Consider the following 16,255-nt stretch of genomic DNA (forward strand, 5'->3'; position numbering starts at 1 on the left):
CAGTGAAACCAATATAACATCTCCACATTCACAAATATACATTTCTGACATTCAAAAACAAAACAAAAACAAATCAGCGACCAATATAGCCACCTTTCTTTGCAAGGACACTCAAAAGCCTGCCATCCATGGATTCTGTCAGTGTTTTGATCTGTTCACCATCAACATTGCGTGCAGCAGCAACCACAGCCTCCCAGACACTGTTCAGAGAGGTGTACTGTTTTCCCTCCTTGTAAATCTCACATTTGATGATGGACCACAGGTTCTCAATGGGGTTCAGATCAGGTGAACAAGGAGGCCATGTCATTAGTTTTCTTCTTTTATACCCTTTCTTGCCAGCCACGCTGTGGAGTACTTGGACGCGTGTGATGGAGCATTGTCCTGCATGAAAATCATGTTTTTCTTGAAGGATGCAGACTTCTTCCTGTACCACTGCTTGAAGAAGGTGTCTTCCAGAAACTGGCAGTAGGACTGGGAGTTGAGCTTGACTCCATCCTCGACCTGAAAAGGCCCCACAAGCTCATCTTTGATGATACCAGCCCAAACCAGTACTCCACCTCCACCTTGCTGGCGTCTGAGTCGGACTGGAGCTCTCTGCCCTTTACCAATCCAGCCACGGGCCCATCCATCTGGCCCATCAAGACTCACTCTCATTTCATCAGTCCATAAAACCTTAGAAAAACCAGTCTTGAGATATTTCTTGGCCCAGTCTTGACGTTTCAGCTTGTGTGTCTTGTTCAGTGGTGGTCGTCTTTCAGCCTTTCTTACCTTGGCCATGTCTCTGAGTATTGCACACCTTGTGCTTTTGGGCACTCCAGTGATGTTGCAGCTCTGAAATATGGCCAAACTGGTGGCAAGTGGCATCTTGGCAGCTGCACGCTTGACTTTTCTCAGTTCATGGGCAGTTATTTTGCACCTTGGTTTTTCCACACGCTTCTTGCGACCCTGTTGACTATTTTGAATGAAACGCTTGATTGTTCGATGATCACGCTTCAGAAGCTTTGCAATTTTGAGACTGCTGCATCCCTCTGCAAGATATCTCACTATTTTTGACTTTTCTGAGCCTGTCAAGTCCTTCTTTTGACCCATTTTGCCAAAGGAAAGGACGTTGCCTAATAATTATGCACACCTGATATAGGGTGTTGATGTCATTAGACCACACCCCTTCTCATTACAGAGATGCACATCACCTAATATGCTTAATTGGTAGTAGGCTTTCGAGCCTATACAGCTTGGAGTAAGACAACATGCATGAAGAGGATGATGTGGACAAAATACTAATTTGCCTAATAATTCTGCACTCCCTGTATATCATCTGTAAACTCTGGATATGGTTGTGTTCTAAAATCCCAGCAGATCTGCAGTTTCTGTAATACTCACACCAGCTCGTCTGGCACCAACAACTGTGTCACATTCAGAGCCACGTAAACAACCTTCCTTTTTCTTTTTTTTACTGATGCTCAGTTTGAATTTCAGCAGGTTGTCTCGACCATGTCTACATGCCTAGGTGCAATGAGTTGCTGAATACTGATTGATTCAGACATTGTTAGTAATGAGTAGCTCAACAAGTGTACTTAAAGTGGCCAGTGAGCGCGAACAGATGAATAAAAAGGACAAATAATTTTTTGCTAAATAAAATTGAAAGAAAAACACAAGTCCGATAATTTATTTATCAATATACCTGCAACAATGTCCATGTCTCTTTATTTATACAGCATATTCCATTACATGTTGCTTAAGAAAAATAAATGTAAAAAAAAGTAGGTGTACAGCGTCTTAAGGCCATAAAAACTAAATAATAATTAATATTAGAGATATTTTATATTTTAAAACAGTTGTTACTAATGCTATATTATTAGAAGATACAGCTTAAGTAATTCGGTTTCTGTTGGAACAAACTGTAATTTCCCAAATTACAATTTGACTCAGTTCTGACTGCCTGCTTTCTCAGCACTTTGTTCTTGAGGACAGTAGATGGTGCTATAAGAGCAAATCTGAAAGAATTCACGCTTGAACATGAAACGTAATTGACCATAAAATTACCTCAAAAAAGACCTGAAATAAAAAGTATACACATGTCATATCTTTAAAACTCATTTGCAACCAGTTAAATGTACAAATGTGAATGATTATAGAAAAGGGTCAGCGTTAACATATTTATACATGTGCTGTACGTGAAGTACACATAAGTATGTTAAGAGTGTAAAAATAGTTTGATTACTTTTTGAATACTCTTTAACATTTTATATACTTCTTTATTATATCTTCAAGCATTAATGAGTTCATAAAGATGTTTCAAAAACTGCTTTTGGAAGAATACAAAACTGATAAAGTTGATGACTGATAGTATATATAACTATGCTAAATTGTATCTGAATTATAGCTATCACTGTAGCTATCTTTATACTTGTCCTTCATTCCTTATTGTGTGGGGGAAGTGATGAGGGGAAGTTGGGGTAACACTGAATATGATGATTCAATAGAGTGAGCGTAAGGTAGGGATTAATAAGTATGTACATATTTCTTCCTACTCCATTTCAGACTTAACGGTTGTCATTTCATGTAATTTAGATTCTATTTATTTTATTTTAATTTTTGTTTTTGTCTGAGAACGTGTGTGTGTGTGCGTGTGTGTGTGTGTGTGTGTGTGTATGTATATTTCTGAAATGAAGATGATGTTGTAGTAGTAGTAACAAGAACAGCACATTGGGTTTCATTCATATAAGCTCTTATGTAATAAAATAAAGGTGTAAACCTCCTAAAATGATAGCTGTTAAAATGTTTCATGTATCAAAATGTAGTTCTCACTTTTCTTGTTTTCCAAAAGGAAAAATGAGATGTAAAACATTTGGAATTCTTTACATTCATCTATACATCTGGCCAGTTGTTCATCTAATCTACGCTCCTTTTTGACAAAAACACATAAATAAACCATGAGTAATGACCATAGGCTCAGCCTGCTGGTCAGGCTTCTGAGGAAGAAAATATGACTGGAACTAATAGTTGGAGGCCAGTCAGTAATTGGAGGTGTAGGTTAGAGCTACTTTGACTTGTTAAACCACTTAAACATTTAGAGTTTTCTGTTCCCAGTGATGTGGACCACACCTTTAGGTTCATGAGTGTACCATTAAATAACTAGGAGACAACACAGAATACCCAAGTCTGCGATAAAGAACAAAGAGCCAGAGGACTCTGTCATTTTGGGGCAATAATTAAGTCACAACGTTGTTGCGATTAGAATTTTCTCTTTGCCTGTTACGCTTAACTACATAACACCTAATGACAAAAATAGATGCAATGACAACAACAATGACCACAATCCAAACCCACAGAAAGCGCACCCCAGGAACAGAAGACGCCTTCAGTGTATTGTTGCTGATGGGTGGTTTGACAAACGCTACAACGGGAGGAGTTGTGACTGGACCTTCATTAGGGTCCTCACAAAAGTTTCCGTCAACCTTTAGAAAGCCTTCAGGACATATGTCATAGCCAGCCTCTTGTATACTAGGGCATCTCTTTTGTGCACAGTGTGGTTTGCACTGCCTGGGGTCTTTGTTGTCTGGTATATATCGTTTGAAACAAGAGCATGTGTAACCCCCCTTAAAATCCTCACAATTCTGCTCACATGGTCCAGATGAACAGCCTTTATAGCTTTGAAAAAGGGTTGGATGCGATACTTCTTGTCCACGGCATGCATCTTGGAGCTCAACTTTGCACAGAAACCCATCGGCTTTATCTAAGCACGGTCTCTCTGTCCATTTTTCATCACTTGACAGTGATATGCAATGTGGAGAGCAGAGTTGAATGTGGTTATTCCAGGATGGAAGAAAGGTGATGCCCGGTCTGCCAGATATCCACTTATAGCCTCTCAGTGGAGCTGAGAGGTTGCTGCAGGCACCAGCTGGTAAATGCAGCCCGATCCAGTAGTTCCCAAACAATTCCTGACTCAGAATGTCAAACAACCTCTTATCACTCTTAGAGCACAACTGCAGAAGTTCTCCTTTCCTGTCATGGCAGGCTTCTTCAGCTGTTTTAAAATCCACTTCACCCTGGTTTAGAGTTATGCAGTCAGGTTTGCCATAATTACTGCAAACTGCTCTGCAGTGGTCAGGCTGCTTTATATCCAATCCTTTTCCAACAGTCAGTGAAACCATCAGAATAGTCATACTCATCCTAAGCACAGGCACTCTCGTCTGCAAGCAGGCCATGCTGTCTCATAGTGGAGTGCAAAAGGTTGCCTGTCTTAAACGATGGGGAATTTCCAGTCTTTGTGCCATTGCGGAAACAGGGTATCTCAGGAAGGAAATGAGATAAAGAAAAAAAAATTAGTTGAAGTAGGACCAGCAGCAACAAAATGAAGAACAACGTTTAGATATACTAAATATGCAAAGGGCTCTTATATAAACTGCCAAACTAATTCAAGTACTTGCCTAAAATCAAGATTCCCGATTTTATACCAAAATGTGAGCCGGCACACTGGACCTCTCTGGGAAGTCAGGAATTAATCAAGCAGAACAATTGATTGCTAATTTTTATTTATTTTTTTCTGGAATGTAAGGTTTAATTTGGCAACCTCATCAAAAACAGTAATGTGTTTAAAATAAATTCATGGATAATAACAATAATATTAAATTAAAAAAATTAAATTGGATTCAAATTCTAACAAATTAACCTTTACAGAAACATAAACAATAATTCTGGTAATAGAATGGGCTTCATGAATGGTAGTGCTATCTATATATGTAAATAAGAACAACAAAGAAAAACAAGCAAACAATCCATTTTAGATTTTATACTTGCAGTATATAAATTGACACCAGTTTCATCTTTACATGATGGTGTGTAGATGTGGAACTTCAATCAAAAAGACTTATTTGTTGGTGTGTACAAGTACATGTCATTGTCAGAGACTAAACAGGTTTACTTAAAGGTACTTCTTGTTCAACAAAAACAAGAAAATTACCAGCATTTTTAAACATTTTGAAAGGCACCTTTTGTTTTTTATCATAGTCTGAATCTGCTCTGTTTTAGCAGGATGGAGTTTAATAATATCTTTAAAAAGGCTGAAATGTGTTGTGCTGAACTCTGGGCAGGTCAAAATAACTCGCTGTATTATCACGTGGTCCAAATGAGAGTTTACAGCCAGAGCCTATTTCAACTTCATATCGCTGCAACACAGTACAAAAGCTTTGACCTTTGAAGCTCTTCTAAACAATTTTTTTTTCAAAAAGTACCTTTAAGTTCTTAAGAATGTTTGTGAGGTATACTCTCTGGAGAATATACGTGTTAGTCCACTTTTTACTTTTAGATTATATTATACTTCAGCCAGCTCAAACAGCAAAGTACCACCAACATTTTAATGCACCAGTAATAATGATCATATTATACAAATAATATCTCTTTAGTACTTTTACTTCGATACTTGTGTATTTTTTTCTTTTTTTGTTGTTTTATTTGGGGCACAGGTTGTAGAGTGATCAGTAAATGATCTAATGATCATTTTCTGTGATATTAAAGCTAAAGATCCTCTTTTGTTTTCATAGTACACAAGCACATTCTCAGGACAGGAGGTAATAGCAGGATTATACACAATAGCATAAAATATTGTCACAAACAAATGAAGAAAAGTGTCTGATCTTAACATTAAATGACTTTTTTTTTTTTACAGCAAATACTGGTAACTTTCTCATAGGTAAAGATATTTACATTGCCTCAGACTATTAACCGTGCAATAAAAACAGTCGTTACACATCCTTCATAACCTTTACAGCATATTATGCACTTCCACTTAACACCCATTTACTTTTTATTTTTCCCCCATTATGACTCTACTCTTATTCAAATACTATTTGATGGACAATGACGTTTTCTGATTTGCATTTTGATATGTAGTGTAATCACAGGAGATTGCAAGAATTGCATAAATAAACATAACTCTAGTCAGTCTTTTCTGTCACTAAATGGTCATGGGTCATCAGTCAAGATGGACTCGTATAGTTTCTCTAAACGTGGATCCAAGCCAGAGGACACCCAGCAGTAGCCATCTGCAGTGGTGTTCTTCTTCACTTCTTTTTTAGAGCGACTGCATCGAAAAATTGCAAAAAACAAAGTAATTGCAATCAACACAACAAGAGGAATGACTGAACCGAGGACGCAGATTATCACCCTGGAATTGATTGTCTTGGCGAAACTCGTGGCCATGGTTGTGTTGCTCAGTGGATCCTTGTTTGTAACTTTCTCCGGGTCTGGAATGGGTGAATCGGTTTGAGGATATGGGTGCTCAGTTGTAGAACTGGTTAAAGACTCTGTAAAGTTTTCTTGTGTCTTCTCATAAGATGGGTAATCTGATGAGGTTAATGGTGCAAAGGTCACATTTGGAGCATAAGTGGTTCCATCATTCTCCAGGTGGGTGCATATGAAGCTTCCTACAGTATTTACACATTCAAACTTAGCCCCTGAACAGCTGTCAGTCACACATTCATTAATGTCTTCACATGAATGGCCATCTTCAGAGAAAGCAAAGCCTTCCTTGCAAAAACAAGAGAACGATCCAATGGTATTCAAGCAGATGTGCTCACATTTCCTTTGTGCACACTCATCAACATCCCTGCATTTTCCATCCATCATTTTGTAGCCGACTTTGCAGGCACACTTATAACTGCCATGTGTGTTTATGCACAGGTCGTTCTTACAAGCCTGTGATTGGCACTCATCAATGTCAGAGCAGTTGCGTTGGTTTTCGTGCAGTTCGAAGCCAACTGGACATTTGCAGAAATATCCCGACTCGCTCATTACACACTGATGCTCACAGGTGTCAGGACTGCACAAGTCTTTGATCCTGCAGCGGAGTCCATCTTTTTCCAATTCATAACCTTCTCTGCAATCGCATCGAATTTCATCTGCATCCTGACGGCACGAATGTTCACACCCACCATTGCTGATATCACAGCTTCGCTTTCCTGTTTTGCAAAAGGGGCCCAGATTAGTCCACCGGTAGGTATGGTTAACAGCGTTGCACAAAGACATGCGATCCTCCTGATCGCTACACCGAATTATAGCAAAAGTTCCATGAGGAAATGACTTCAGTTGACTTTTAAGTGGGTCTTGTGAGAAAGGTACTGTGTAAGCGATTTCCCCAGGCCCCAGTAGAGCCAAAGGTTCACACATCCCCTTAAAATAAAACTTGCATGCATAAAAAGCTTTACGTTTTTTGCAAGGGACAGCAGTCCATTTCAGGTGATTCTCACTTGAAAAGTTGTAATCAATATTTACACATCTCTCTGCTAAGCATGTGGAGGCAGGCTCTTCTTTCCAGTTGGAGTAGTGGGATTCCTCATTTCCAGATACCCATTTAAATCCTCGGAGTGGCTGGTCAGGAAATACACAATCGGTTTCTTTGAGTTTTAATCCAATCCAAAATTCAAGCAGCGTCCCATGTCGTTGACTTTTTATTAATGAGAGAAGTGAGCGCACCACATCCTCTTCTTTTCGGTCTCTTATGGTCATCAAATATCCTCCTCTTTTGCCGCAGTCTTCTTTGGCCTTGTCAAACCTCTCCTTCTTCATGTGTGCAGTGAAGCAGGCATTAGAGGTGCACAGCGTTTCATGTTCAAACCCTGATAAACCTTCGAAGCTGTTAATGAGCTGCAGGACAAGAAGCCACAACATAGTTGCCACGAAGATCAGCAAAATGTTTGCTCTCCAAAGGGTTCCTGGGAGTTTTAGGGTAAAAAGAGACCAATAAGTGGTTGCCCATTCGTAGCCAAAGAACAAGTGTTTCTCAAAGCAACATTCAGGCTCCAGTATCCTGTTTGCAAAACTAAAGACGGAAATCATGTTTAGCAGCAGTTAGTAGCTCTTTCTTACTCCCATGCTGGCTGGTTCCGTTTCGAGGAAGAAAACAATGAAAGGCTCTGGAGTGTTTTGACTGGTTATCCAGATGTCTCCGGCCCCAGCAGAGTTCAAGCTTTTTAAGCAGACTCCCTGAATTGTGGTGCCTTTCAATACATGAACGTGGAGCGGTCAGATTCATGGAGGGGACTGTGCCATTACAAATAGCCGCCACAGGAAGTGAACCCGTAAACTTTGCCACTCTGTCGCCACGTCTGACCTTCACCTCATTATTTACTATAAAGATGTTAATATTGCACTTATCGTAAATCATCAGTATTTTATTAATGTGTAATCTTCCTCCTGTTATGCAGGTATAGAAGTATCACTATTGATTAGATTTGCTGCCTACCCCCAGCTCTTATGCTGCTATTTAATTTTTTGTGTATAATAACCAAAATATGAGTTTTAATATTCATACTGTAATGGATTGTTTAAAACCTCCCAAAATGTACAATTTACATAACTCTTGATTACTGCTTTTTCATATTTAAACCCAATAACTTTTTGGAGGGCAAGTACAGAAGACCTTTGCGGGCCTTCATGTGAATACAGACGTTTCCTGTATTTGTTTAAATACAGGAAGTGCCTCGACTTCAATCACAGGAAACAGACACCAATCTCCACCCTCTGAGTGCACAGTGGCACTTAAATAGTGTCTACTTCAAACAAAGCCTTGCTAATAAATTCTTCCAAGTCTATTTAAAATATTATTACTATAAGGTTAATCACCGCCTGTCTACTTTGGTGTAGGAAATTCAAATAACTACATTTTACCAAACTGGGTGAATCTACGAAACTGGTGGCTTTAGTTACATGACAACGATCAGAAAACAAACGTAAATCTTTTCTGATGTGATGTGACTTAGTAATTCTCACACTTTATAGAAAACTGCCTTAACATCTGTATTTAAGCTATTGTTTGCAATATTTTCTGAAGCAGATTTCTTTGAATTCAACCCAGTCACGAGCTTTTGTAATTCAGCTGTTTATATTTAATTTAGGTTTCTGGTTATATTCTTGCAAGTACTCTTATAGTTTATATTTGGAAATTAAAAAATACTTGAAAATATGTCAAACACCATTTGTTTGGATAAAATATTTTCCAATTTTAAATAAAAACATGTAAAAAAATTTGTTCAATATTCTGAGAAGCTATATGAAAAATATAATTTGGGATTGTTGACCTGAGGGTGTGTCTGTGTTAATATGTGGTCCACTTAATAAAATTTTATTTTGGTATTTTCACAGCCATAATTAAAACACTGTAAACGTACATGGTTTTTTTTTATGGTTTCATCTTCTTTTTAGGTCATGGGTGTGTTTAGACCCTTTATCAGGGTAATGATAATGTGTTTTAATATTATTTTCTGACATTGTTTTATAATCATATTTTGCCACCTCCTCTACTGGAAAATGAAAGCTACCCAGAGCGCTCACACAGAGGCTGGTTTGTCATTAATAGATTAAATGAGACTTTGGTTGCTCTGGCAGAAAGAAGATGCAGAGGTCATTTCATGATATAAATTAGAGATGCAGATTTAAAACATTTATATGAAATACTGTAAAAGTGCAAACTGTTCTGATAAGTCACAACATCGCCCCTGCATTATTTGAATTTATTCTCTAAATAGCATCAGAAACATTAGCTTATGTAGCTTAAATTACTAGATTATTGGCCAATTTTAACTTTCGGAGCCATTAGTCTGCTGGCATATTACAAGTTGCCGGTAAAGAAGCTGATGTAAAGTTTATTTTACTTTCTATCTACCTTCTATTCCTGTTCTGCGCTTCATTGTTTGTTTACAGTACAGATCTAAATCCAGGTGAGAGCAAGTCTAAAGGATGTGACAAGTCAAAGCCTGTATTCATTCTAAATATTGTTATAAAGAGAGAGAAAGAGAAATTGACAGACAAGAGTGGACATGTAGTCGAGTGCAACTACATGATAAAGGGAGTCTAGCTTCTGTTTTGCCCATATTTTTTTGACATGTTTTCCGGCCAGTCGGTAATAGTAGGATTATATTTTCAGCTATTAATTAGTAGCAGAAAGTAGTGTCGTTAAATGATAATGCTTTAAGTTTTCCACTACATCCTGGCAACTTTCTCTCAGTCGAAGATATTTACACTGTCTCAGACACTTAACAGCTCATCAAGAAAAGGTAAAAACATGCATTCCTGTGGGACGAGAAACTGTGGGCCAGATGTATCCTGTTTACTTTGCTAACAAACTTGTCTGGAGTCCAAGATATATTGTGCAAGAACATTTAGTCTGGCACAATGTACATAAGGTCAGGGCAAAATCAATTCAATGAAGTCAAAAGAGCTCTCTGGAGAGGCTGACGCACACATCGGTATGAAAACATTTCTGAAGTGTTAAGTGTTCTCAATATTAATGTCACGGAAGGCGTTCAGAGTGAAGGATATGATTAATACCAGAACAGTTGCCAACAAACCTTCAGATATCCAGTGGTGGGAAAACTTGGAAGCCATGTCAGCCGTTAGAGCAGCTAAACAGAGAACACTGAGTACAATATAAGTCCATACGTGGAGTCTGCTATTTAAAGTCTGAGGAAACAACAGGCTTCATCATGACTTGGATAAAATCACCCCAGCAAGTGCTGACAGCATGGCACAGTTTTGTTTGTAAAGGGAGGTTGGTAACTCGGGTTATTTACTTTTACAGGAACCATGACCTATAGTGACACTATTTCTTGGGTTGACAGCACATTTGTCCTATTATCCTCCATTATCTCCTGCTAAGCAAAGACTTAACTGTAAGTAAGAAAGTATTTGAGAACCAGATTATGACTCTCCATGTCATCTGTGGTATTGGCTAGACTTCCATCCTCGATCAAAGCAATCAAAGCCTATGATGGATAAACTGTACCAGGTGATAAAAAATGGTAGAAACTTGCCCCAACTTGCAAATATTGCAAATAACACAAATATTCAGTGAGCTTTTTTTTTTTTCATTCAAAAATGCAATCTCCATATTTGCATTTTAGGCATGTTCATGCTGACTGACAGCTCCTTCAGTCAGAGATTCATTGCACCTGTCGGGGCAGGACAGCTTTATGAGCTGATAACTTGCTGGAACCTCTGCTCAGGAATCTGTGCAAGTAAGTTACACTTATTCTAGGGAAAATGTGATGACAGCTGTGGTTGCTAAAGAAACCCAGCAAAGGCATGAAGTTCTTCGGAATTGGGAGCGCTAAAGGAGACACGAGCAAAACAGGTGAGTATGTTTTCAACTCTTTGTGATTGAACATTTAATTTAAGGTTAACAGAACAGCTGTAATTCATGTGCCAACTTGAATTACAGCTACAAATAAGGAAGAGCTGGTTAGGTTATACCTTTAATTTCATATATTTTATTGCCATGTTATGTTATCTAGAATATTAGGCAGTGTGTTTGTTTAAAGGCAGGAAATTACCCAGCATCACCACTGGGACATTATTCCCTCCACCAGCCTCCATGCTCACTTATACAATTACTGTATTGTAATTACAGGGAGAAATAAAACAAAAACAAAAACACAACTTTCACCTGAAATTCAAGTTCAATTACATTTTTAAAACATAATAGAAAACATAACCCATGTAAACCTTTTGTTTATCAATGACTTAGCCTGCCGAGGGCTCTGCAAAGACCACGTCACCTTTGATGTTCAGTCAAAAATTAGCAGCCATAAGGAAGTTTCTAATCCTGCACTGGGACATCACAGAGGAGTTGGCAAACTGTAAGCACGATTCACAACATTTAAGATTCTGATGTTGAAGGAAGCACAGTTTTCATATGCTTTCCCTGCTGATGTCAGAATAATGTGCATTGCAATCGTCATAGTCTCCTTATAGTCTGTAAGAGATTAAAGCATTAATGACCTTCTAGTTCTGCACAATATGGGTTAGCCATCACACTGGGGCATAGCAGCACTGCACCACTTGAGTGAAGTCAAAGAGAATAGAGTACATGTTAATAGTGTCAGCAATCAGATCACTGATTGTGACGTTAAAATATTTGAGTAAAATAATTTTTCCTCCACCAAAGACTTTTTTGTGTATTATCACATCGTTTCTGATAAACAAGGATGTATGTTTAATGTATGATTTTAGGTCTTTACAGACCCAACCTTCTCTTGTGTGATCACCATCATTTCCATTACTGCCCTCTACTGGCTTCTAACAGAAATGTCCAGGTCTCTAGCTAGAGTCTAATTAGATATTGTTCATTTACAGTTAACATGCCATCAGTGACACCTGTTAACTGAAAGAGAATCAACAAAACAACAGAATGGCCTCCGAAGTCAACAGCCTACAAAACCTTTTGTTGTTGTTGTTTTTGGCATGTCCAAATAACAGTAAAGAGATTAGTGATCGCTTCTGGGAACACTTTAAAGACAAGTGGTACCAGTTTGACTGGAAATAGCTTAGAAAATCAGACCATCGCCTGATGACTGATGAATATAAGACCAACGCAACGTTAGGCATGAGTAAAAGAGAATAATTCTCAGAAGATTTTAATATTTTTTTTCACGTTTGTGAACACCTATTGTGTGTTTGAATGAAATATTCTGTTTCGATTTTTCTGGTTCAAGACGTTTCAAAGCCCATAGTCTTTGGTGTTTACTTTTCTAACATCAAACTGATGTTGTAGCTTAAAAAAGTTTTTCCTTGACTGGCATAAGAGTTCTCATACAGGACTTGAAGTCAAGAGACTTATATCTTTTGACTTCATGTTTTAGAAGCTCTCAGTTTTAAAATGTGGGTAGAGTGGTCTTCATGGTCCGCTGCGTAACAAAAACATAATTTAACGAAATGACTACGAATTTGGAGACAAGTTTGGCCATGTTGCAGTATCTCTCTCGCTCGCTTGTTGTTTAGTGTGAACAAAACAAACTCAAACTCAAAGTGGCATTACGCACCCACCCACAGATATCTTGATGCTTCAGAAGAAGTCATGAGGGATGAAACGTTTGTCCCACGTCCAGCTGAACAGAATCAACTTTTTGGGATATAGCCGTAGAACAGAGTAGCTACAGAAATGATAAATCATTTTGGCACTGCCAGCTAGCTACTATCACAAAATCCTTGTGTAATCTGGTTTTCCATTAGTTTTCTCTCTTTCCCCTTTTGGGCGGCTAATTATGTTTTGATTAAAGTCCTCGTTATCGGTTAGTGCAGTTAAAGAACATGTGTTTCTCTCTGTAAGCATAACAGTGCATCACATTCAGTTACTACTTCGATGCTAATAATCAACAATTACATGAGTAAAAATAATACTTTCATTATGGGTTTTTATGAGGGCTCCTATCCTTTTTGTTTATGCCTATTCTACTCCTTTTTCTTCTCACTAGATGGGAAATTCACCATTACCTTCTTTTTAATTAAACTATTTTCTTGGGAATGGGTTGATTTTGTTTGATAATTTGGCCTCGGAGACTCCAGCATATGACGGCATCCTTTAGTTATCTTAGTTTAGTTTCTTCATCTTCATCTTGTGCAGCCATAGGCAGGTCTTAACATGACACCAGTAATTTAGTTTCATTTTTCCCCATCACTTGAAAGGATCTGAAGGTGATAAGATCACTGTATGCGCTATCATGCAAGAATGACTTGTGAATAAATAAACTGGAAATGTGCTTTGCCAGCTTACCTATCCTAAATTTGCAGGTAGAGGCGGTTAGACTGAACAGGGTAAAACATGCAAAAGAATGACATAGAACCTGTGTTTACCACAAATTTCAGATTAACTCATTAGCAAAGGTGTGAAAGTACAGATGCCCCTTTCTATAGAAATTCCCATATCCTGACTGCTGAGTTTATAACCTCTGGCCTCCTTAAGGAAACAAAGTAACCCTTCTCACGTGGCCAGCCTGGATAAGGAGTTTTTGCTCACTGATAGGCTCACACTCTGATAAAAAGCTTTAGTTTATAATTGCAGTTATCCTCCTAATTGCAATATTCTAATGGCAATTTAGGCCTTAACATTGACACTGGCTTACAATAATGCAAGTATTAACTTCACCTATACACCTAGAAATACTGTATATAAGTAATCTATAATGGGGAAATTATGGCCAGTGAGGGGAATCCTTCAACATCCAGAACAGATGAGACATTCAAGTGCATCTTTGCTGATTTCACCACTGATGTACAACGGTGGTGAAAAGGATGCATGGGAGAGGTTTGCTTCAAAACACGTTTTTATGGTGTGAAAGTAACCTAACCATACTCTTCTGGTTATCTTGTAGTTACAGGTCGTGCGGTTTGTTCATCACATTTGTTTTTTTTTTTGTTTGTTTGTTTTTTTTCTTAACAAATGAAAAAAATAAATCACAAGCCAGTGCGTGCAGTGGGGAGTGTTGGAGAACAGAGCTGTGGCCTGTAAAGAGTGCTTAGTAGGAGTCGGGCTGAGAGAGGAACAAATAAGCTTTATTATTGGAAAACAAAGAAGGAAAAAGGTAGAAAACTGGTTAGTCTAAGAACTGTCTTAGAATTATTACCATAACTCATCAGTGGGCTTTTTTGCAAGAAGACTGTTTCCTTAAAATAAACTAGATTGTTTGAGCTGATGACATTCAGGAGCACTGGCTTTGTTAGAGAGTATGTATCTTACTGAGACAGGGCAATAACAACAACTTCTGCCCTTTTGAGAGTCCCTTGTATATTGGCTTTCTCCCTAAAGACTTTATGCACATCAAATTCTACAACTGGTTTGTTAAGCAGTGCAAGTGAAAACAAGCATGTGATGATACTTCATTTAACTTTCAGTTCCAAGGAAAATCATGTTTAAAAGGCCTTGGGGGGGAAATAATCACAGTCACATAAAGCCAGTTTTTATTTTCAGTGATGCAGAACACTTTTTATTTTACGTTTATTTTATTTGTTTTGGGTGTTTTTTGTTTTTTTATGGTCTCACGTGTTTCTAGTTAATAGATATAGAGAAATATTTTACAACAAAAAAATGTTTTTATTAAGATTCAAGTTTATCATAACAAATGCATCATTACATCCATGGTCAAAGAAAGTACTCCAGAACACCCCGGAGTTATAGATGCCAGTGGTAGTGAAGATGAGGCTAGGATGTGGCTCTGAGTGACTCCAGTGAGGTGGAGATGGGAAAGAGGTGGATTCCACAAGGGAATGTCTGAAGGGGAGATTGATGGAAGAGCACTGACATTTAAACCATGCAGAGTGGAGGCTGACTGGCTCCAAGAATGCAGGCATGACGCTGATTGGACTCAGATGTCTGTGCAGGTTCTGCTTAGGTTTGCAAAGTCGCATCTGATCAAATCACAAGACTTCAGTAACAATGTCCTTTGTTGAGAAGAGACCAAAGTGTAGATGTTTGGCCACAGTGGTGATTGACCTGGAAACTAGAGTCAAGCTTTTTTTCACTGCTGCTCCATTTTGGCTTACGTATGTAATATCTTTCATGCTTTTCTTTGTCTGTGGTTGTATTATTATAGGAGGAACTGAGGAGCCTGAGGAATTTCCAATATTTATTGCACAGTTTTATCTGGCTGCCTATGCATGCCTCCTCCTGTTATTCAAAGCAGCCTTTAATTTAATGTTGAAAAACTTCAACTTCTGCAAAATGGAACGGGAAAGTTTTAAAAAGAAGCACATGCCCACATGCTCGTCTCAAGTGAGATTTCAAAGAAGCTCCATAAGTCAGCCTCTCCTATAATACACAGACTTGGGCAAAATTGTTGGTACCCTTCGGTCAATGAAAGAAAAACTCACAATGGTCACAGAAATAACTTTAATCTTACAAAACCAATAATAAATCTTAACCAATGAAAGTCAGACATTGCTTTTCAACCATGCTTTGACTGAATTAAAAATGAATGCATGAAACAGGCCTGGACAAAAATGATGGTACCCCTAGAAAAGAAAGAAAATAATGTGGCCAAAGGGACATGTTAATCCAGAGTCTCTCTTTTGAAATCCTTTATCTTATCTTAAGCCAACCTCCCTGGACGTGGCTGCAGGAGGAAATTGATGACAGATCAAAGATGCAGGGGACTCAAACGCAGGACTCCTGAATCAGCTGAACACAAGGATTTATTTACAGAGTTCACCAGGTGTATATACAGAGAGTGCCGGGCAGTGCTATATACAACAATGTGAGGGACGGGACTCCAGGGAAATCCAAGGGGGGGAATCACTCACTCTCCAACTCTCCACATACATGACTGCAGTTCCTTTCTTCACACTTGACACACAGATTCACATGGGAAAGGTTATCCAGGGGGTCTGTAGATGAGGAAACAGGAATGAGTACGATATTCACAAAAGACACTTGACTTATCTTGAGCTGTAGCTTGACTCTCACTGACGTGTGGTAGACAACGATCCA

General features: G+C 38.4%; 2 protein-coding genes across 2 annotated transcripts; both read right to left on the minus strand.

Annotated features, from left to right (window-relative positions):
- Nucleotides 1-1,256: 1,256 nt before the first annotated feature.
- LOC106633194 (thrombomodulin) lies at nucleotides 1,257-4,309 on the minus strand. Its single transcript, XM_014333569.2, has one exon. The coding sequence runs from the start codon at nucleotides 4,206-4,208 to the stop codon at nucleotides 3,213-3,215; it is 996 nt and encodes a 331-aa protein (XP_014189055.1). The 5' UTR covers nucleotides 4,209-4,309; the 3' UTR covers nucleotides 1,257-3,212.
- Nucleotides 4,310-4,638: 329 nt separating this feature from the next.
- On the minus strand, nucleotides 4,639-7,951 carry LOC102309808 (complement component C1q receptor). Its single transcript, XM_005922264.3, has one exon. It carries the CDS (start codon nucleotides 7,834-7,836, stop codon nucleotides 5,965-5,967), a length of 1,872 nt encoding a protein of 623 aa, XP_005922326.1. The 5' UTR covers nucleotides 7,837-7,951; the 3' UTR covers nucleotides 4,639-5,964.
- Nucleotides 7,952-16,255: the final 8,304 nt, after the last annotated feature.

The sequence above is a fragment of the Haplochromis burtoni genome, unplaced genomic scaffold (assembly GCF_018398535.1).
Source record: "Haplochromis burtoni strain Fernald_Lab_line unplaced genomic scaffold, NCSU_Asbu1 Contig_55, whole genome shotgun sequence".
Lineage (NCBI taxonomy): Eukaryota > Metazoa > Chordata > Actinopteri > Cichliformes > Cichlidae > Haplochromis > Haplochromis burtoni.